Here is a 22,744-nt window from a genome sequence, read left to right as displayed (position 1 = left end):
TAACGAAGCTCCCACTAAATTCCGCATCCAACTTAATTAACCCAATTAATTAAGCCGGTTTACCCAAATTTTGCCAAAATATCTTGCAAGAGCCGGAAAAACCGAGGCCTAGCCTTGTTAAAATGAATGAATAATTAAAACGGCAAAATAGAAAAACACATAGCACATCGATGCATTACGATCCCTAAGTGCTTAGCACTAAGGCTTGAGGTGCCTTGCGTGGCCGCACACACACAACCGCTTGTGGCCCAAGCACGTGGGAGTGATCTCAATGTCGCATACACGTTACACCGGCCACATCAACGCACTTGCACACACACAAGACATGGCTTCAAAGGTCCTAAATCATGCGAGCTTATGTCTCCTAGCAACACATCGCAGCACCAAGGCACCTTTATCGTAGCACCTTGTGCGCATCACCCTTGCATCCTCAATGCACCAAACATGCACACACCGCACTATGCGTGTAGCAACATGCGTGCACCAAGCCCAAAACTACCACACATTAACATCACTTCGAGGCATAAGCAGCTCATGCACACCACGACAACCACATGTGGGTTGCGAGAGTAGCTCGACTAGCCTTGCGGTGTGCTTTGGCGGTCATTGTCTCAATTTGCTTGGTTTTATCTCGAGATATTAATCCCGATATGTGTGTGACATAAAATCGATTCTAAATTTATTTTAGAACCAAGATTGAGCAAGAATTAAAATATAACAAGTCTAACTTAAATAAATTCAATTTTAGTGCACAAACCAAAATTATTCAAGAACCATTCTTTAAATCAATTTTCGGTTTATCATGATGTTACAAAATTGAAGGGCTATACTCACAATTGATTTAACCATACATAAATTAATAATGAGATTTGACAAAATTAAAGAGGTTGGAAAAATAAACCCATTCATCTAATGAAAATTTTCCGACACTAACTTGTGTATAATTGAAAAATTACATCTTCCAATATGAAGATTAATTAAATTTCAATCACAAGTTTTGAACTTTTAAGACTTTAATCAGCTCAAAAATGATTAAATCCAACAATTAGTTCAACATGGAATTCAGAAATCAAAGTTCCAACCAAATAAACAATTAAAGATTGGATCTTTAACATATTAGGGACTTCAAAAATACACATTCACCATAAACATTCACACTTGAAGCAATTGATTTGCAATAATGTGCAATTTCAAGTTTATGTGAAAAATGAGCTCACCAAATTAAGCACCAATTATGACTTCATAAACATGCTTAATAAGGTTAATTATTGCAGGAGATTAGTGATGTAACCATACATTTAATCTACCTTTAACATGCCATAATTAATCAAGGTTTAAAGATTTAAAAAATTTCGTCAAAACGAAAAACCTCTCGAAAAACATGTTTGTGGGTGGATTTTGGCTTCTGGGCAATTCACGTAGAGGGTCAAAAACGATTTAGAACATCAATTCTACCCAAAATTCACTATTTTTGGGTCAAATCTGGGTTCGTCAGCCAAAATTAGTAAAAATACGAGATAAAAACTAACTAAAACGAGTTTCTAGTTTAATTAGAAAACAAAACCAGAAATTTAAATCCATTTTAAATCACCTTAATTAATTATTAGTTACAATAGTTAAAGTGAGCGCGGCTCCGATACCGCTGTTGGGTTTTGTAGCGTCCAACACTATGCGGAAGAAAAACTCGCCCAAGACCCGCCCACTAATTAAAGCAACTAAGCATGCAATCACATAATTAAATAACAAAAGAAAGAGAAAGGGAAAGGACATTCTTACCCTCGACGCGTGCTTCTCTCCTATAGAGCTCGGACTTCAAAGCCTTACCTCCGCAAGTGCGAGAACCTCCAACAGAGTCCACCCTCGAGACCCGACCCAAACGGCCTCTACCCACTCAACACTTTTATGGTGCTTTGCACACAATTAGTGTCGACTTTGATACTATAGTGTACAACACAACACTTTTATGGTGCTTTGCACACAATTAGTGTCAACTTTGATACTTTAGTGTACAACACAACACTTTTATGGTGCTTTGCACACAAGTATATACACAACACAACTTCAACCGCAGATTAGACGATGTCTGCCATGATTTAACTTTTTTACGATTTTTGTTTTGGTTGGTATATATAAAATTAGTAGTTTGTTTTGTTTGGTGCCAATATGTATAATAGATTTATTTGAGGGAATAGATTAAAGACGGTCCCTTTCGGAATTAGTTTATGTCTCTAATCTATCCTTAATCGAGGTCATTTGTAAGACTAGATTATTACAAACTTAAAGGTTTTCTCACCTATAGGGAGATGCCTTATTGAGTTCAACTTAAGTGATTTTTCCCAAACCCAAAACTTGGGTATTTATAGGGAAGGGAGCCTTGATCTCCCCTTCTCCCATCAATGTGGGAAAATTGCATTTTTCCACCAATTTATTTTAATAAAAAACAAATTAAAATACAAAGCAATCAACAAGCTCCAAGTTGCAAAGGGTGAGAAACAGTAGGTGAGGACCATTCAAGGGGGGGGGGGGGCCTATACTCCTTGCTCACCAAGCAAAGCCACCAAGAATCGGTCCCCACCAAAACCCTATGAGCAGCCCACGCATAGCTGGCAGCCTAGCTAGCGCCTGACACCTTGGCGGGGCTTGCTAGCCAGCCTACATACGCATGCACGCAGCCAGCAAGCCACGCATCGCTGCCTGGCAGCTGCTGCTTGTGCTAGGCGCTGCCCAGCACACAAGCATGCACAGCTATAGCACATAGCATTCTGCGATGCCCAGCACGCAAGCATGCGCAGCCACAGCACATAGCATGCTGCGATGCGTGGCTACTTCTTTTTCTCTAGATTTTTTTCCTAGGAGCGTCGCCATGCTTAAAAACATGACCCATATATAGAGCAAACGAGTTGGTAAAGTTCCCTACAAACATAAAGTTTCATAATATCAACTATTTTTAATTTTATACTTATGCTTAATTATCTAAGGACAAATTAGTGGTTAACATGCTTACTAAATTTGATCGTGTCAATTATTTACGAATACAGGGAGCGAGTAAGAAAATTGAATCCATACCCAACTCCCTTAGCTACTTCCTAACAGTGATCGTCATGAGGTTGGCAAGCAATTGAAAAGCCTCATGTAGCATACGTCTTTTTTTTTTTTTTTTTTTTTTGACAATAGCCATGTAGCATACGTCATGAACCTCTAAATTTCTTTAGTGATCCCCATTTAACACGGAATTACTAGTTGACTTAACCCCTAACATTATTCCTCTATATTTATACCACCCCATATGCCCTGGATTCTCGTCATCGTCATATTTATTTTCCCACCTACTTATATATAATTTTCATATCATTTTAATCCTTCACTATTTTTATTTTCATAAAAAAAAAATGAGTAGCCTAACCATGGTGGAGGCAAAGCTGCCACCAGGGTTTAGGTTTCATCCAAGAGATGATGAACTTGTTTGTGATTACTTAATGAAGAAATGGAATGGTTGTGAATCTGCTCTTCTTATTGAAGTTGACCTCAACAAGTGTGAGCCTTGGGATATTCCTGGTTAGTTCATTCATTATTTTCTTTTTCATTTACAGGTTATGCCCATCTATAGGCCTTTTTTTTTTTCCGAGTCACATAAAATATAAGGAGTAGATGTTATGATATAATACAGTGGCGGATTTAGAATTAAAGTTATTGGTAAGAAAACTATGGATCATACAGTGCACAATCATCTATAATAATCTCCAATTCATTTATTAACCACCTCCTTTCTCTAATTATATGCTTAATTGACAAACAAATAAATAAAAGAAAGTTAAACAAAATCTAAACGTATATCTCACAGATTAGTTTTAGTTAAGTAAAGTGAACCGACAGTAATAACCATTAATCCCCCTTTTACCAATTTTTAAAAGCTCATACCAAATCAAGGAGTACAAATATTATGTAAGTTTGCTATAATCACTTAATTAGGCTTATACCAAATAGTGATATTGTACGATATAGTTTATGAAACGGAAAATTATTTGTGTCAGCCATGTTATAAATTAATATAATTACCTCCTCTTAAAATTGGAATTGTTCAATATTCTTCGGTCATGTTAACATTTTGATGACTTCGAATCGACAAAAGTAAATTCAAAACTTAGGAAAATAAGAAAGAAAGGTGAAAACGAAATTGGAAAATATATATTTGTATACAATAATGCATAGTAGGTTGAAAACAAAATTTGATTTCTTGTTTCACATAAAATCTCACTTTTTTATATGCAGAAGAACATTAATGAATTTTGGCAAAATAAACCAATTTGAGATTATTAATTCGACATAATTCATGCTTTCGTCATTAGCATTGTAAAATAATGTCCACATATTTCTACATTAATCTAATTTATTTTCAACTTCGTTTTTTTTTTTTTTTTTTTTGGAAGAAATTTCGACTTCTTTATCAATTAAGTTACATAAGGTGAAACCCTACAGTCAATTGTTTTATCAAAGTTAAGCAACATTTTGTTTATAATTGAAAAACCTTATTGTATGTTGAAAATCATTCTTTAAAATCTCATCAGCCTTCCTAATAATATTTATGGAGTAATTATTAATGGGCTTCTCACTCTTATATATGCTATATAATCACTTGATTTCTCATGATATGGCTCTTAGTTTTTCTTCTTATTGGAATTTCACCTTTACAATTTCTAGCTTGCAAGTTAATTTTAGGCGATCAAAGTATCGTACCCCTCCGTTCCAGTTTATAGCATCATTTTGACTTTTTGCACAATTCACACACTCTATTTGGATCATATATTTATTTTACTACTATGTGAAAACAAATTTAGCTGGTAAGGTGTTGGTTTATATTAATAGATAATTTTTCAAAATATTAATTTTACTAATAAATATTTAATTATAGACAGCCAAATTTGTATTTGACAAATGTGTCTAGTTAAAGTGATGCAATAAATAATCTAGGTCAAACATATCAAAGCTAGAGTAACACTATATATAATTTAGATATATTTACCTCTTTGTGAGTTTAACTTTATATAGAGCTATAAACTATACTCTCTTTGTATTTAGGATGAGTGGATGACTAAAGTTGTTGCATACAAATAAACATATATTTGTAGTACACAAGATCTAATTATTTTATTTCTCCATTAATAGTATTTATATAGTTATGTACTGTCAACCATATTCATATCTTAGATAATTACATCTAATAGTCCCTTAATTTTCTTGAGATAGTGACACCCTTGGCACCATCTAATTCAGAAGATAGTGATAAAAGTGATTATAAGTTTAATGTCGTTATACCTACTAATTATCCTCTTGCAACGTACGTGTGCAAAATGTCGAGGTTTAATGTCTCATCATCACCTACAATATTTAATTCCTAATTAATTTGTTTTAGTTGTGAATTTGATAGATAATTAAATAAAAAAATATATATATAATAATTCAATGTAGGAGCGTTTGAAAATGCTACATTTTTTGTCACTTGTGTCATGCATGCAATGCAAAAATTGGACCCTCTAGATAATGCAGCCGAATTTGGCATGGCCCTTATCACTAATTAAGTATTTAAATGTTCTTGGAGTAGGTTTTGATTGATTAGCTCTTTGGATGCAAACTAATCCATGGAAAATTCATTATTCATTTTCAAATTATGAACTTGCTAAAAGTTTTTATGTTTGTGTAAAACTAATTCGATGTAATATGCACTTTTCATCCGTTAATGTTTCATATATCTGAAAAAATATTCACAATTATTAATTTCGTATTGAAAAGTACTCCGTATATGATTCAAATCTACTCAGATATAATTTTTTTTGGTTAGGTCCTATGCATACTCTTTAGAGTATAATGATAAACAATCATATTATTTAACGTTTAAAAAAATATAATTAAGTAAAAACTAGCTTAGCAGTTTTTAAATAAATAATTATTTCAAGCAAGTAAAAATTGTATGTATAAGCATTATTAGAACATGATTATTAATTCAAGATAACGTGTAAATTTTTGTAATTATGTTTGTTCAAATAGAAATGGGTATCACATAAATTCATTAGAAATTTGATTTGATCATAATAAATATTTAACTTGTTAATTGTTGGGGCAGAAACAGCCTGTGTTGGAGGAAAAGAATGGTACTTTTACAACCAACGTGACAGGAAATATGCAACGGGCCTAAGAACAAATCGAGCAACCGCCTCCGGCTACTGGAAAGCCACCGGAAAAGACCGGCCAGTAATTCGACGTGGCAGCCTCGTGGGAATGAGGAAAACCTTGGTTTTCTACCAAGGGAGAGCACCCAAGGGCAAAAAAACCGATTGGGTTATGCATGAGTTTCGTGTCGAAGGCCCATTTGGCCCTCCTAAACTTAATCCTACCTCTAAGGTTAGTTTTCCCCATTTACTTTAAGAACGTATAATTTATACATGTGATAAAATTATAAGGTACATACTGCATCATATTTCTAGTTGCGCAATAGACTTTTTAGGCCGCATAGGGTTAGATTAGAGCTAATTAGTATTAGGAGCCGGCCCCTTGCCCCGGTTTGGAAAGAAATGGATGGTTCATTTTTTTCTTCCTTTATAAAGATGTTATACGAAGTTGTTGACGATCAGAAAGTACAATGACATACGGAAATACAGGGAGATTTATTTGAGTGAGATTTATTTGGTTCTTCCCCCCTGGGTGGAAATCTAGCTATTAATAGTCTCAAAATAATAATTAGGATATCCAACTCTTTTCTCTGTCAAAATAATACGGAGTACATAGTTATTATTAATTTTTTTTAAATACTACGAAGTAGGATATTACATACCTATGTTTATTACGAGTATATTTTAAGACAATATCTTAGTAAAGGAGACGAGTAAAATGATATAAATTATAAAAGAAATCTAAAATTTCCCTACTTCAAATAAAAATAATAATAAGTAACCTAATTGTTGGATCATAAATTAGTTTATTTTTCAATAAATATATTAATTTCCAATAATTTTCCAATAAATATGTTGAAGTTGCATGATTTGTTCAAGTTGCCTAGAAACCTTAGGTGCCACATATAACGATCATATTGCATAATTCTCCAAGTTTTTGTTTTTTAGAAACAACAAACTATGTCTTTCATTGAAATGATTGATTGATATTTCAAATTATGCATATCTTTTTTATATAAGTGAAGGGGAGGAAACTGGTGTCCACCTATAATTTCCTTTTGTTATTAATTCAGAAGATAAATAAAAATAAATAACAATTGTAGTTCGGAATCTTTATGACGAAAAGACGGATCGTAAGAAAAATTTACTCTAATTGACAAAAATATTAATTAATTGAAGAATCATAAGATAGTCCTATACTATGTCTTTCTCTACTCAAACAAATTAAGAAACTTAATTCAAATAATATAAAATCTATTCAGCTCAAAATTCGAACTAACTTATTTCTATAATCACAAATAGAGTTTTAGCGCCGTATAACAATAAACAGGTAGCCTCACTAATCTTTATTAGCTCCTTTTTAATAAAATAAACAAAAAATAGATTTTATATTCACCAAAAAAAAAAAAAAAAAAAAAAAAAAAAAAAAAAAAAAGAAGAAGAAGAAGAATAAGACCTTCAATAAACTCTAAAACACCGCTTAAACAAGGCTTTCTTACAACAGGTAAACTTTCGTCATTTATATCTTTAAGTAAAAATGAATTTGTGTTCAATTATGTTATCTGTTGCTATTCTTTCTTAACAAAAACAAAATTATGTTATTTTTCGAATTCACACTTATAAAGTCACCGACACATCACGTGAATAATAAAGAGCTATTGTATAGTATCACGTCCATAGCATTTCCTGGCTAAAAAGAACGAGTATGCATTGTTTCCATGCAAAGTAGCATGTGCCTCGTAAAGTAGACTTCTAACTCTATCTTTAATCAGGGTCCTAGTAATAATGAAAGTTTCATTATAGGTAAAATGGATTAGGTGGATTAGAAAGCAACAGTTAAAACAACCGTAACATCAAGAAAGTCTTCATTATTTGGAAAATTCTTCAATAAAAATAAAATACCACCAATTATTATGATATTCATTTCAATTCAATTCAAATCTCATTTCACACGAAGAATTATATCTCCATTAAGAATTTTGCTAATGAACGCCCTTTGGGTGATAGATTAACAATTATAATATTATTTAAAGTGGTATTAATTTGGAAATATGACAAAATCACGCGTCGATCGGTATAATTAATGTTCATTTTAATTTAATCTTTCTACTTTTAGCTATCTTATCCAATGCCCCTGGGGCGTTTGTTAACTTTTGTCCTCCATTAATTTAAGTATATATAAACTCGTACATAGACTTGGTTCATATTAATTTATTGTAGATCACTAATATTAGAGACACTATAGTTGTTTTAATATAATAATAAAAAAATCACTATATTAAAATAAATTTTATTTATATTAAAATAAAAGTTATTGTGTTATTATTAAGGTAACAAAAGGTTACTTTTTATTTTCTATGAAATTTTTAATATACTCGCAAAGTCGCAATATGAATAATAAAGGTTACTATGTTTAAATTAGAGTCTTTATATTCAACAAAAATAAGGTTATCATTTTAAAATTTTAAGTTAATATGTTCAATATAACGTTAGTATGCGTATGAACCTCAGGTCCACAATAATATTATTATGAAATCGGTCCACACAATTTTTTATTTTGTAATTTCATTGCACCAAATAGTTAATTTTGGGAATAATTAGTCAATTCCCTGAAAGATTTACACATCTCTATCTCGGATTTAATTATCATTGTAGGACCCACGTTGATTAGTACTCCTTATTAATTAGCTTAATTAATTAGTGAGCTAACTCGTTATATTACAATAATTTTTTTATTTTTTTATATATAATATGTACTTTCTTCTTATATTAAATTAAATTTTGACTTTGATAAAGAGTTCACCATCAAAGTCAGAACCGGTGGTTAAACCGTGTTGGGTATTTTTATTATGAGCTAAAGAGTAGTTAGTTTCCGCTGCCATCTTGCATCAGCATACAACTACAATGATTTAATTTTAATAGCTGTTAACCAACACACATCACATCCTAATGGTATAAGTACTATTTCATTTGTATTTTTGAATTATGACTAATGAAGAATAAGCTTTTTTTCTTTTCTTTCTTTCTTTTTTTTTTTTTCTTTTTTTTGTATTACTTTCTTCGATTTTTTATTTACAGCACTTTTGTAATTGTGGAGTTTTAGGTAATTTTTGGAGTAAAGAGATATAGAGCGAAAAAATAAATAAAGAGGGTCCATGTGATAGAAAGAAATAGAGATAATTAATTAAAATAGAAAGTGATGCAAGTAATTGAAACTTATATTTTTATAAAGTGATGCATATACTAAAAACCGGAATTTTTTTTATTTTTTTTTTTATTTTTTTAACATACTAAGGTATATTGTACTACATTTATTTCTTATCAATTGCAACAAAGGGGTATGGTTTATAAGACATAAAATATTTTTTTAGTTAAAATTAATAAGAAATGAAGGTAGTAAAAGATTAGGAAATAGCTAAATTAAATAAGGTTTGGGGTTCGATTCTTGTCACTCTAGCTTTACATTTTTGCTTGTGAGAGTAACTTCTTTAGTTGTGGTTGTATGTATCAATTGTGGATAGGGGTGTCCATTATTCGAATTAAAATCATAATCCAATCCAATCCAAACCGAATAAAAAATTCAGATTGGATCCGAACATTAAATCGGATAAGATTGATTTATTTTTAAAATTCGAATTTTCGGATCGGATCGGATTGACCTTGTTCAGATCCAAAAAAACTGAAATAACCGAAATATGAAACCGTTATTTTATAAATAACTATTGTTAATATTAATCATGTTAAACTATGTTTATGATAATGTTAATATTAATCATGTAAACCTATGTTTTCAATAATTGTATTAATCATATACAACTATACTCTCAAGAATTGAATTTTTATTACTGCATTTTTATTTTTAGGGAAATTTGTCAGATAGCACCTTTTATAACCCTTTTGTTGTGAAAAACCACCAGTTATATATATATATAATGTTTTTGTTAAAACACACCTAAACCAAATTTTTTTTTGTAAGAACACACCTTAGGCCAATTTTAGGGGGTGACTCGATTTTCCGGCGTTGACCCTCACATAAAGGTCACGTGCCGAAACCCTTCCTTTCTTTTTTTTCCCCCCTTTTTCCTCCAATTACTTTCTCTATCCTCAAAACTACCAAACCACAACCTAGTCAACCCAGTCGCTGACACCGACACCACCGCCTAGCCAACTCAACTGCCAACACCACCACCCACCAACCTAGCCGCCATCTGATAGAAGTTTTAAACACGTCGTTGAATGCTCAAATCCCTATCAACAAAATTTGTAAACACTCAACTAACCCTAACAAGAGAGTAGGGGTAAGTCAAGGGTCGATCCACGAAGAATGGGAGAGAGGTTACTAGAGCCTAAGTTCAAGCTACTTCGAAGAAAGAAAGATGTTGATTGTGTAAGCTATGGTATCAAAACAACTAAATCACTAAAGATATTCAATATCAAAAGTACTAGCTAAGGGATTAGGATCCACGTGCAATCAAGATAGAGATGTTAATTGAGGGGAATCGATCAACCAAACGTTGCAAGGGAAAATAGAAATCGCAATCGAAAGAGATCAAAAGGTTATCTCCTAGAAGTCAAGCTAAGTTTCCAATATGAATGACTAACAAGAAGAATCACAATTCAAAATTCAATCAATAAATGCAATCCTTAAATCAAGTGGGCATGTCATTAGGAATGACAATGCAATCTAGCTTGAAAATCAAGGTTAGCTACTCCTATCAATCCAAACACATGCACAATTCTATCAAACAATTTAATTACAACATTCAATCAATCAAATTCCTTCAATTAGCAATGATCCATCATTCATGCATGCTTCACCATCACCCTAGCAAAGATTCTACTCACTAATTATTGTGAATTAAAGAAGCAAAACTAAGCTAATCATCATTAACATCATCATAATTGCAAAGCAAAGTAATCAAGATCAAATCAACCAACAAACTTGAAATTGCAACAACTAACAAAATCAAATGCAAAGAGATTGAATTAAGAAGAAGAAGAATCTTACAAACTTTGATCAAATTTAAGAAATTGTTCTTGCATTCAAAGAAGAAGAAGATCAAAAGTAGAAATCACCAATTTCTCTCTCAAGTTTCTCTCTCTAAAATCTAATGCAAAAATAGAAATTGAAGTCTAATTCTAGTTGTTCATCAAAATAGAAGGAAATAACTATTTAGAGTATAACTAACTAGGGAGGAATGAGGAAGAAGTCCAAAAATAGATCCGTCCGGGCATGCCATCTCACGAACAAGCACGTCCGCGACGATCTGGGTACGGAGCAGGAAACCCAAGTGGCGCCCCCACGTGGAGGAGAAGCGCGTCCGCGTTGGCAGGCTGCGCAACCGCGCCACTAGAGCAAGGGACTTTCCTTGCGCGCTCGTGATGTAGGTGGTGTTTTCCTCTTGATTGTCACTAGATATGGCAGTCCTGAAATGGAGTTACGGTGGGTTCAACACCATATTTTCATCCGATCGCAGCATGCAAGTGCAATCACCAAATCGTGAAGCTAGCCACTCCTTGCTTTATGAGCTATGTAAGAGCTTCCACCTTACACTTTGAGCATCCTCCAACTCGAGAAATCATCATGAGGTGTCTCGGGCTTCACCTTATACCTACTAACAAGGAAAGGAGAACAAATAAAAGAGAAAACACAATAAAATCTACGAAAATAGAAGAATAGGTAAAATAAGCAAGAAAGAGATAAACTAGAGAATAAAAGGTCAAAACTAGGAGAAAAGATAGAAAGAAAACTATAAAAGCAATAAAAAACATTCTAAAATAACACCATTTGAGTATCATAAATGACACTCATCACCATCACCAGCCACTTAAATAATTCTAAACCCACCACGTACACCATCCATCGCCCTCCAAAACCACTTGACACACCATGAAAACAACCCAAAAAAAACCCTAAACATCTCCATAAACACCCCAAACAACCTCATAAATAACCCCAAACATCCTGACAAAAACCCTTAACACCCTAAAACAAACCAATAGAGAGAGAAGAGGGTTGGTAGCGGTTTTTTCCCCTTTCATACCTCGAATTAGAAACCCTAAAATAAGGTAAATAAAAAACCGACAAAATTTTTGTTAACTTTAACAACTTACCCGTGTAAAAATTAGGTTAATGGAGGTTCCTTGTAGCAATTTGAGCAAGACAATGTAGTTTGCTACTTCAATTGATAGAACGAGGGTTGCTAGGAAGAACAGAGGAGAGAGAATGTCTAATTAGAGGAGGAAAAGGAGAAAAAAAGAAAGGGAGGGGTTTTTCAGGTGGGCAATGATGGAGGATAGGTTTTTTCAGGTGGGTTGTGATGACGGTTGAGGTTGGCTAGGTGGTGGTCTTGATTGTTTTGAGGAGAGAGAAAGAAAAAAGAAAGGGTGGGTTTAATTCTGAGCGAGCATGAGACCCTCACGTGAGGGTCAACGCTGAGAAACCGGGTCAATCCCATGAAACCAGCCTAATTAAGGTATTATCTCACAAAAAAAAAACTTGTTTTAGGTATGTTTTTACAAAAAAAAAGAAGAAATTATAAGGTGGTTTTTTACAACAAAAATGTTTTAAAAAGTGTTTTTTGGACAAAATTTCCTTTTTTAAAAAAATTGCATTAGGCCCAAATAATTTACAATGTATTTTAATTTGGATTTTCAGATCGGATTCAAATAACCGAATTTTAATTCGGATTGGATTTGATGAGGAATTCGGACTGGATTGGATTTAATAATTAAAAACCAAAATTTATATTGGATCGGATTGGATTGGATTGGATTTGGGCTAAATTCAAACCGAAACCGAATGGACACCCCTAATTGTGGATCCGTGGTCAATAATTTCGGAGTTATACAAAAGATAAATAAAAAAATAAAAAAAGTAAAACCAATTGATCTGATGACAGGTCGAGTAGCCTGCTAGTGCTATAGGTTAGTCCTAGTTTGTAAGTATTATACTTTGACTGACCAATTAGTTTAGGTAATTTAAATAACTCTATTATAATAAAATGTAAGCTGGGCAATTAGGATACTTAAAAATTATAAGGAATGATTTTGGTGTCAATAGTTCATCAAAAAGTGAGGTATGTGGGAGAAAATAAATAATTTAAAAAATAGGGTTAAGTATTAGCGCATAGCTGCTATTTATATAGCAAGTAAATAGCAGCAATAAGACAAAAGAGTGGTAAAAATAGTTTATCTAGTGGTACAAATAGGTATATAAATTGTCATCAAATATCATACCACTGTTACCTATAATAGCTATAAATAGTACTACTAAAACAACTTATAATCTAGTAGTATAAAATACATGTATAATAGTACATTAAAAGTACCATTGTAACCATAAAAAAAAATTACAAAAATCATGTGAATTTACCAAGCTCATCTATATGCATCCCAAATAAATAGCTGCTATGCACCTAGTTGCACTCAAAATATATCAGTGGTTGAAGCGAAACCATGTAAGAAAAGTCATATTATAATTTTTAAATATAGTAGTTTACCAAAAATAGAATATTATAAAAGAGAATGGAGTGGGTAACAAATTTTCAAATCATTTGGGTCATCTCTTCTAATCGATCTAGATCATTAGGCATTAGCTCTAATACCACGATAAATTTTCAATCACTAGGCCAACCACAAACTCGAGATGCAAGAGAGTGCAATCACATATAATCCCAATATAATAGAGAGTTCCATCATATAAAAAATCAGTAGCTTCCAATCTTATACTTTTTCCATTTTTTAATACTTGTAACACTTTTTTGAAATTAAAACGTCACAATACTTACAACACATTAAATAACTTTCCAATTATAGCATGTTGAACAACAAACAACACACTATAATTGAAAAGTTATTTTGGGTGAAAGTTGTAATATAAATTTTTCTTATTTAAATATAAACTAGTAAATTATACTCCTTTAAAAGTAAAAATACAAACTTGATTGATGCAAAAGTTTGAACTCAACCTCATGTTTGATAACAAGATAATGATCAAAAAACGAGTTGATGCTCTTGGAATTGTAAGAATATTTACATATCATACATTTGCTCAAAAGATGACAAGACTATCTGAAACAAAATGTAAATAAAAAAACCCCAAATCTTAGAAGTTTAAGTGTATTAAATCTAACAACATGTTATCTTCACCTTATTTTTGCTCAACTGATATTAGTTTTACTGAACGAGTATTAATTTTACTAAATGTTAATTATTATTTTGATTTAAAATTAAATTAATTACTGATTTCTATTATATTTGTTCTTTAAAGTTATTGAATTTTACAAATGAATTATTATTTTTATAGAGTTGAAATTATTTTAACTAAAAATAAAATGCTGAATATTATTTCTTTAAGGTGAAGTGAACATGGACTAACATAAAGGAGTAAAAACTACATGTATACTTCAACCATCTTATGGTAATTCAAACACTTTTCTTTTTCATCGTTTTAGCTTAATTTGAACATTCAAGAAATAAGTCCTTGTTCTCTTCACATCAAATTTACTTTACTTAATTATTTTTCTTGAACTTAAATTATATTACCTCCGTTTCTAAAAGTTTGACTCACTAACTATATATGTGGTCAAAATAAATTAACTTTGACCCCATTTTATGAGCTATACAATTGAAATAAATTAGCATGTGAAATCTTATTAGATTTCCTTTATTATAATTGATCCAAATTTTTAATTTTTATAATTTTCACTTATACATAGTCAGAGTTATTCATGGTCAAAGATTTTCATTGGAGACTGCACAAAGTGAGTTGAACTTTCAGAAACACAGGGAGTATAATGAAATAAAATTAAATTTTTTTCACTGATATTAAATTTTTTTAATTACTAAACTCTTTTATTACCAATTCGCTATTATAATTGTTCTTTTAAATTATTTTATTTTTAAATTTATTTCTACTAAACTCAACTTATTTTTGCTTAACTTAAGTTATTTTGTCTAACCGAACTTGATTCTGCTGAACTAAATTTATTTGCACGCAACTAAACAAATTTAAAGTGAAATTAACTTATAATTTAAACATTATTAATTTGTGATGAAGAGAAATAGCCTAAGTATTTCATTAGTAATAATATTACTTTCTTATTATTACAAATAGTTTAAGGTGATATTAATAATTTATCCAATTACGTTCTAACATTTTTTTTTTTGGTAAGTAATAACTTATTTTCTTTTATCACATCTACTATCTTATTAGACATTAATAGATAATATTTTAGAAACTTAACAAGTTTTGTTATACATAAATTTTTGCTGGTAAAATTTTTTAAATTATAACTTGACCAGTAATAATATTTTAAACAATTGTAAAAATATGAATTACTCCATCCATCTTGAAATATTTTTATATATATTTACATGACACATAGTTTTAAGTGATAGGATTTCAATTATTACTTTATCAAAAAAAAAAAAAAAAAAAAAACCTTAATGTGAAAGAAGATATTAAGCTATTATCTTATCGAAAGAGTAGATTTCATAATATGTAAAATTTGAGATTCAAGATAAAATCACAATAGTTGTCAAGTGAGATTTAGGGTTTAAAAATAGGAAAAATTGTTTAAATAATACCACCTTTCACCTTTCACCCACCCGCTAAAAATAAGTCGACCTTTTGATTATTTCTAAATAATACCACTTTTGGAGGGTGTCCACTTTAAACAGGTTATTTTACCTATAACCTGAGTAACCGGTTAATTTTTTTTTCTTTTTAATAATTTCATTTAACAATGTAATTAATCTTAATAACAACTTTAATTATGATTTTATTAACAATTAAATAAAAAATAAATAAAAATAAATCAGCCCCTCCCCCTTTCCCCTGACCTCCTCCTGCCCCTGCTACCCATCACCCTCCTCCCTTACCACCGCTCCCCCGCCACTCCCTTACTTACTCACCTTTTCACCTTCTCTTCTCCTCCTTACCCATGTCAATGCAGCCAACCCCACCACCCCTTAAACAACCCCCGTCCCCACCACCATTGTAACACTTCGGTGGCCCCCTGAAACCGCCTGCCGTTCCCACTCAACAAATCACACAACCAAAACACTCCCATGCTCCCTCGATTTCCCCACCTTTGCACACTCAAATCAACACCATCAGCAACCCAATTACAGCAAAACAACAGCAACTCAACACACCACTCAACGCAGCAGCAAGCTCCGGCCAACAAAGCCTAACCGCAACCACCAACGGCCATCACAGCACCACCAATTAGCCACAAAACCCCCAAATTGATTTGTAATTAGAGCAATCACTGAAACCCACCCTGAAAACCCCCCTTTCCAAAACCCAGCCCCGAAACCGCCCTAACTGAAACTAGCCCCGAAACCAACCCTGAAAACCCCACCCTTCACCAAACCGCCCAGAAACCAGAACCCACCCTACCACGAAACCACAAATCAAACCACCACAAAATCAACTAACCCACCCATACCACAAAACCACAACCACCATCTAATTCACCCACCCACATCACGAAACCACCAAGCTGTGTGGTGGTGGATTCGGTGGGGATTTCGGAGGTGAAGGTGGAGGGGATGGTGATTTCGGTAGTGGGGGTGGGAGGGGTGGTGATTTCGATGGTGGGGGAGTTATTGACGGTGGCCGACGGGGCAAAGGGCGGGGAGGGGGTTAGCTGTGGTGGGGAACGAGATTCATGGAGGGGGAAAGAAGGGGATGGCAGAAAGAGGAAAGGGGATGGGAGGGATTGAGGTTTTTTTATTAATTTTTTAATTAAAAAAATTATATTTTCAGACCAATAAAATGATGACACGTGTCTATATAATCTATTAATCAAGTTATTATTCCTTACCAATAGGTAATAACTTGTTTAAAGCGGACACCTTCCAAAGGTGGTATTATTTAGAGATAATAAAAAAGTCGTCTTATTTTTAGCGGACGGATGAAAGGTGGTATTATTTAAAGCAATTTTTCCTAAAAAATAATAAGGGTAATATCATTGATTTAATGCATTAGAAGTAATTCTTATAAGGTCAGTTTCCTATAAGGAGAGTGACAATATCAATAACCAAATAAATAGGTTATGTTTATTTTAGATTAAAGTATTTTTTGATAATTTAAGTGTAACTTTACCTTCAATATAATATTTATTTTACACTTGATTTATTAAAATAAAAGTATGTGATTCGATCTCTCTCTGTTTTTTTTTTGACCTACCTACGTACCTTTTACATTATCTCTCTAATATTACTTTTTTCTAATCAATCTTACAGTCATTTCCCTTGCCTTTTCAATTCTTTGTTTAATGCGTATCTATGGCTATTGAGTACAACATAAAAGTACTATTGATAGAGTATATTACTTCCTTTATTTTTTAATTGCTATTATTTGACGGATACGTTGTTTAGGAGATTAAATTTATTGAAAAAATTATCAACGATAATATGATCTTTGGCTGGTCTTGCAAAAATGAAACGACCCTTTTGATTATCCTAGAATAATATGACCTTTGGAGGCCTATGCTTAAAATAGAAAATGAACTGTTGGTAACTTGTTTATTAAGTAAAACCAAACATGTGTCGCATTGTGATTGGTTAGAGGATTTATTATTAATTTTAACATATAAATTTATGCAGAAAATAAAATAATTTTTTATTTAAAAAAAAAAATTCCCTTACCTTTTCCCTTCCATAATTTCTGACATGAGCATCACCAAGCAGCTCTCACCAGCCACCATCTCAGCTCCCTCAATCACCACCCCCTTTAAAATCCTCCTCTCTCTATCTCTCCTCGGTCTTCACACATCACACCCCAATAGTGAAGAAACAAGACTCTTCACCATCAACCGGCGAAGTCACCGAAATACCTGTCAAAAATCTCTTACTATGCTTCGAAACCAAACTCGTTCTTGCCACCCTCTTAACTCTCACTCTCGCTTTACTACAATCACATCCTTTCTCTCTCCTCTTCCTCACAATCAACACCTCAACTCCACCGCAACAACCACCTCCTCAACCCACCCCCTCCTAAATCCATCCCCACCAAGTTGCCAACGAAAACCCTCCCCATACACAAAACGAAATCCACCAATCCACGCGCGATATGTCCCCACGCTCGGTAACGGGGTCGATGGGTGATGGCTATGAGTTATGAGGGAAGTGTTGGTGGTTGGGGTGTGGGAAGGGGGAGATGGGGGTGATGGCTGACAGGGAAGGGGATGGGCTGATAATGGGGAGGGTGTTTTTTAAATAAATTTAAAACTAATATCAAATTTGTAAAAAAAGAAAATTTAAAAAATTAAAATAAAAACTCTTAACCCATAACAATACAACACATGCCATGATAGAGGCTATAAATTTTTTAATTCTACTGTGGACCATGTGATGGGATAAGAATTGATAAAAGTGAGTTTTTTTACCGTTGAAAAAATATAACAAAAATTGTAAGATTATAATAATAACATAAACCGAAAGTAGGAAGATAAAAAAGAAAAAAAAAACAATAAAATTAGTTAGAAAAGGTAGCAACGTTAGTAATTTAGTCATTTACTGAAAACTAAGAAATGTCAAAAGAGTGAAATAATTTTAAAAAAAAAATGAAGTGAGGTTGACCATAAAAAATAGAAGTGAGTTTGGCCATTAAAAAATTAAAGCAAGGACAACCACGTGGAGAGAGTAAAGTATTAAAATTAAATTCATAATAACTTAACGTATATCATTAAATTACTTCCTTTGTTTTTTTTTTTTTTTTTTAATTACAATAATTTTCCTTTTTCTACTATAAAGTTTATTTAATGAATTGACTTGTATTTTAAACTAATGCATAAAAAATAAATTTTGTCATGTAATATGTTGTTGAATTAGTTACAAAGCCTATTTTCATTCTCTCAATATTTTATAATTTATTCTATTAAAATATCACTAAATATATCTTGTAAACTATTGCGTATAAAAAATAAAGGGAGTAATTTTCTTTTAAAAAAAAGTCAACTTATGCTAGTGTAAACTTAAACTAAAAACATAGGGGATGAGTGGATAAAGTTGCTCACACATGTTACTTAACTTAATAACTTTGTATTTTTAAAGGTAAACTATTATTCGAAATATTCTAGAGTTTGATTCACATTATATGCTAACTCATATAGTTTTTCCATTGACATGAAGCAAGAAGATTGGGTCCTTTGTAGGGTTTTCTACAAGAACAGATCAGAAATAGGTTTGAAAGGTGGTGCTGATAACGAGAGCAACTCCATGGAAGATACAAGCTCATCATCCGGCCTACCACCATTAATGGACTCCTACATCACCTTTAACCAAACTCAAGTAAATGCAGATACGAGTAATTCATACCAGCAAGTGCCCTGCTTCTCCATTACCTCATCATCTGCCAACCATGATAACACCAATAATCCCTTGTTATATCACCAAAGTTTTCACATGTATCCTAACAATAATAGTGCCACTCAAAATGATCAAACCTCGACTACTTTCGATTGCACTACTGTAATCCCAAATGACTCAGCCACAATAAACCTAAGTCCTTTAGCATGTGATCGAAAGGTGCTCGAAGCTGTCCTAACTCAGCTTACAAAAATGGAAACCTCCCCTAACTTAAATGGTTCGTCAAGTATAGGGGACGTTGCAAGCTCTGAAAGTTATTTGTCATCTGAAGTTGCATTGCTACCTCAAATGTGGAACAATTATTGATCGAATACTCCCTCTAATCGGAAATAATTTTCACGTTATTATTGTCTTATTGACAATGTAAGATGAACCAATAACGTGACAAATAAGTTAATGGGATGAAGGTAGCGGTGTATGATTTGGTTAGCTTTTGAGACAATTTATTGTTATCTATATATATATAATTGATGATTGGAAATTAAACTCTTTAGTTTTCTTGTATTGGATCTTTGATGATTGATGTATACTTAAAGTATATGCTCTCTATATTTATACTTTTAGAAAGGTAGATTCTCTTTCCATTACATATTTTTGTAATGTTACTATTGTCTTATCGAAAATGTAAACTGAACATATAACGTGACATATAAGTTATTTGGATCAAATAAACACTGTAAGAATTGGTTAGCTTGTGCGACAATTTATAATTATCTATGTATATGATTGAGGATTGGAAATTGCTCATGATGAATATCTTGTTGCAACATCAATCTCGCCATTTTCAAACATAAAAAAGGACAGTACCAGTTTCCTTTTATTGGATCTTTAATGATTGATGTATACATTAAGAATATTGACGTAGTAAAAACTAGGTTGTTGACTAATCCTCCCTAAGGTCAAACAAATTTATAATCACTTAACAAACCTAAATACAAGTATAGAGGTAAATCAAGGGTCGGACCACAAGGAACGGTTATGCTCAAATATTTTCAATTAACGCCTAAGCTAGGTCGAAGTCAAGAGTGAAGAATAGAGTGAACTACCATCGATCAATTACCAAAACAAATAAATCAAACAAATGAAACACTAAAGAATGGGGATTAACATGTAATCATGATAATTGCACCAATTTGGAAAAGTCAAGCCAATCAATCACTGGTAGAAAAAAGCAAATCGGCACCGCACTTTGGCACCGGTTTTTGAAAACCGGTGGGAAAGAAATGGGCGGGATTAGGAATACATACTTTTGGCACCGGTTTTTATTAAACCGGTGGAGAGTTATACTTTTAGCACCGGTTCAAACCGATGCCAAGTAAAAAGAGAAAAAAAAAAGGGGAGAAAGGGATTTGGCACCGGTTCGGTTCAAACCAGTACGCATTTAAAAAAAAAAAAACCGGGCTTCTCGTATTTCTTCTTCTTTTCTTTCCCCCTGTTTTTTCAACTCAATTTTTTCCCTCGTTCTCACCTTCTCTTCCAGGCCACCACCTCCGAATTCCCACCTTCTCCATTGAAGCCGTTTTTGAGCTCTCTCACTCCATTGAAGCAGCTGCATGCACTTCCTTCTCTCTCCATATCTCTCCTCCATTGAACTCGTGCTCTCTATTCTCCATTGAAGCGCATTATGAGTTTTCTCACCTCCATTGAAGTAGCTTTGAGGTAAGATTTGGGCCATTGTGGTCTTCTTAATCTACCGAATTCCTTCGCAACCTAGGGTTTGTCGCTGATTTGGTTATCAATTTTGTAATTTTAGGGTTCTGGTTATCTAGGGCTTGTCTTTGTTTATTTCTATTGGCTGAGTTGGGTGCTTGGTCTAATTGCTCTATCTTTAGTATTGTTGTTATCTGTGTTTGTGTGTACATAGTCTTAGCGTAGAATATCACTAAAGATACATATAGTTTATATACAAGTAAAACTCTTCTAGTTACAAGTTCAGTCCGTATAGCAGAGGTGTTTTGTAATAGTCAGCCCGGTAATTTTGCTTGTCATTAAATTATTTTCAACGGGAGCAGCAGGAAACCTTGTCTATGAACATTTACTCTTCATCTTTCTAGGAAGTTTGAACATGTGTATATGTATTTTTACATAGATTTTGTTTAATTGCTTAGATTTTCCTTCCGAATCTCTACTTGAAGCAGATTAATTTTGTTATGAGTATCTAAGATTAAACCCTAAATAAATCATGAAGCTTTATTATTATTATTATTATTATTATTATTATTATTATTATTATTATTATTATTATTATTATTATTATTATTATTATTATTATTATTATTATTATTATTATTATTATTATTATTATTATTATTATTATTATTATTATTATTATTATTATTATTATTATTATTATTATTATTATTATTATTATTATTATTATTATTATTATTATTATTATTATTATTATTATTATTATTATTATTATTATTATTATTATTATTATTATTATTATTATTATTATTATTATTATTATTATTCAACGGGAGCAGCAGGAAACCTTGTCTAAGATTAAACTTTGCTAAATGGTTCAATTTAGTTGTCTTATTCTGTATATTTTTTGTATAGTGTCTCAATCTGCATTGGTTTTTTGGAGCAAGGGTGCTGTGATGGTGCAGAGATCAAGGTACCTTGCTTAATTTTTTCATTGTCCCTTTATTGAGATTATGAATGGACGTGAATAGAAAATCATGCAACTTTATGCTATTTGACAATTATTTTTGGTTAAATCACTCTTAATAAACATGCTATTTGAAATGCTTACATCATCATATGCCTACATACCCGTTCAAGGCTTTAATTTCTCATTAGGAGAAAGTCTTGAATAGTCCTCGGTTGGGACTGTTCTTGAACGTTTACTCTCACTTAGGTGGTGAATGTATGTCTTTTTTTTTTTTTTAAGGAATATCTTGGCTTAGCATTTCCTCACCCTGTTCACTAGGTACATACGTGGGTAAGCAATTACCTATATCGTGTACTTGGAGAACTGGGGGGAAATGCTGCCGGATTTTCCTTAAAATTGAAAAGTCGACATACATTCACTAGTGAGATTACACGTTCAAGGATGGGTTAGGTTGGAGTGATAAGGACCCTTTGGAAGCATATATGCATTTTTTAATCTATATGAATGTTATATGCATGGTGTGTGTTTGATTTTGATTTACATATATAATAGATTTAGCAATTATACATTATTCATT

The 22,744-nt window shown here is 32.3% G+C and overlaps 1 protein-coding gene and 1 long non-coding RNA gene across 3 annotated transcripts; one reads left to right on the top strand and one right to left on the bottom strand.

The window, feature by feature from the left end:
• The first annotated feature begins 3,039 nt into the window (after window positions 1–3,039).
• LOC110690371 (NAC domain-containing protein 21/22-like) lies at window positions 3,040–20,104 on the top strand. Of its 2 annotated transcripts, none has more exons than XM_021867191.1 (3): window positions 3,040–3,555; window positions 6,125–6,396; window positions 19,311–20,104. In XM_021867191.1, exons 1-3 carry the CDS (start codon window positions 3,390–3,392, stop codon window positions 19,851–19,853), a joined length of 981 nt encoding a protein of 326 aa, XP_021722883.1. In that variant the 5' UTR covers window positions 3,040–3,389; the 3' UTR covers window positions 19,854–20,104. The 2 variants fall into 2 exon arrangements, with proteins under 2 accessions (XP_021722883.1, XP_021722881.1); XM_021867189.1 differs by having other exon boundaries at window positions 6,119–6,396.
• LOC110690372 lies at window positions 11,123–18,541 on the bottom strand. Its single transcript, XR_002505087.1, has 2 exons — window positions 17,826–18,541; window positions 11,123–11,776 (listed from the first exon to the last, which is right to left on the bottom strand). It is a non-coding gene; the product is annotated as an uncharacterized LOC110690372 (long non-coding RNA).
• Window positions 20,105–22,744: the final 2,640 nt, after the last annotated feature.

This window comes from Chenopodium quinoa, unplaced genomic scaffold, assembly GCF_001683475.1.
Source record: "Chenopodium quinoa cultivar QQ74 unplaced genomic scaffold, ASM168347v1, whole genome shotgun sequence".
In the NCBI taxonomy this organism is placed as follows: domain Eukaryota; kingdom Viridiplantae; phylum Streptophyta; class Magnoliopsida; order Caryophyllales; family Amaranthaceae; genus Chenopodium; species Chenopodium quinoa.
This window is presented reverse-complemented; position numbering and strand designations above follow the sequence as displayed.

Coding starts and splice junctions, on each gene's coding strand:
- LOC110690371 (XM_021867189.1), top strand. CDS start 3,390: ATGAGTAGCCTAACCATGGTGGAGGCAAAGCTGCCACCAGGGTTTAGG. Junction 3,556..6,118: donor TGAGCCTTGGGATATTCCTG/GTTAGTTCATTC, acceptor TTGTTGGGGCAG/AAACAGCCTGTGTTGGAGGA. Junction 6,397..19,310: donor AACTTAATCCTACCTCTAAG/GTTAGTTTTCCC, acceptor ATTGACATGAAG/CAAGAAGATTGGGTCCTTTG.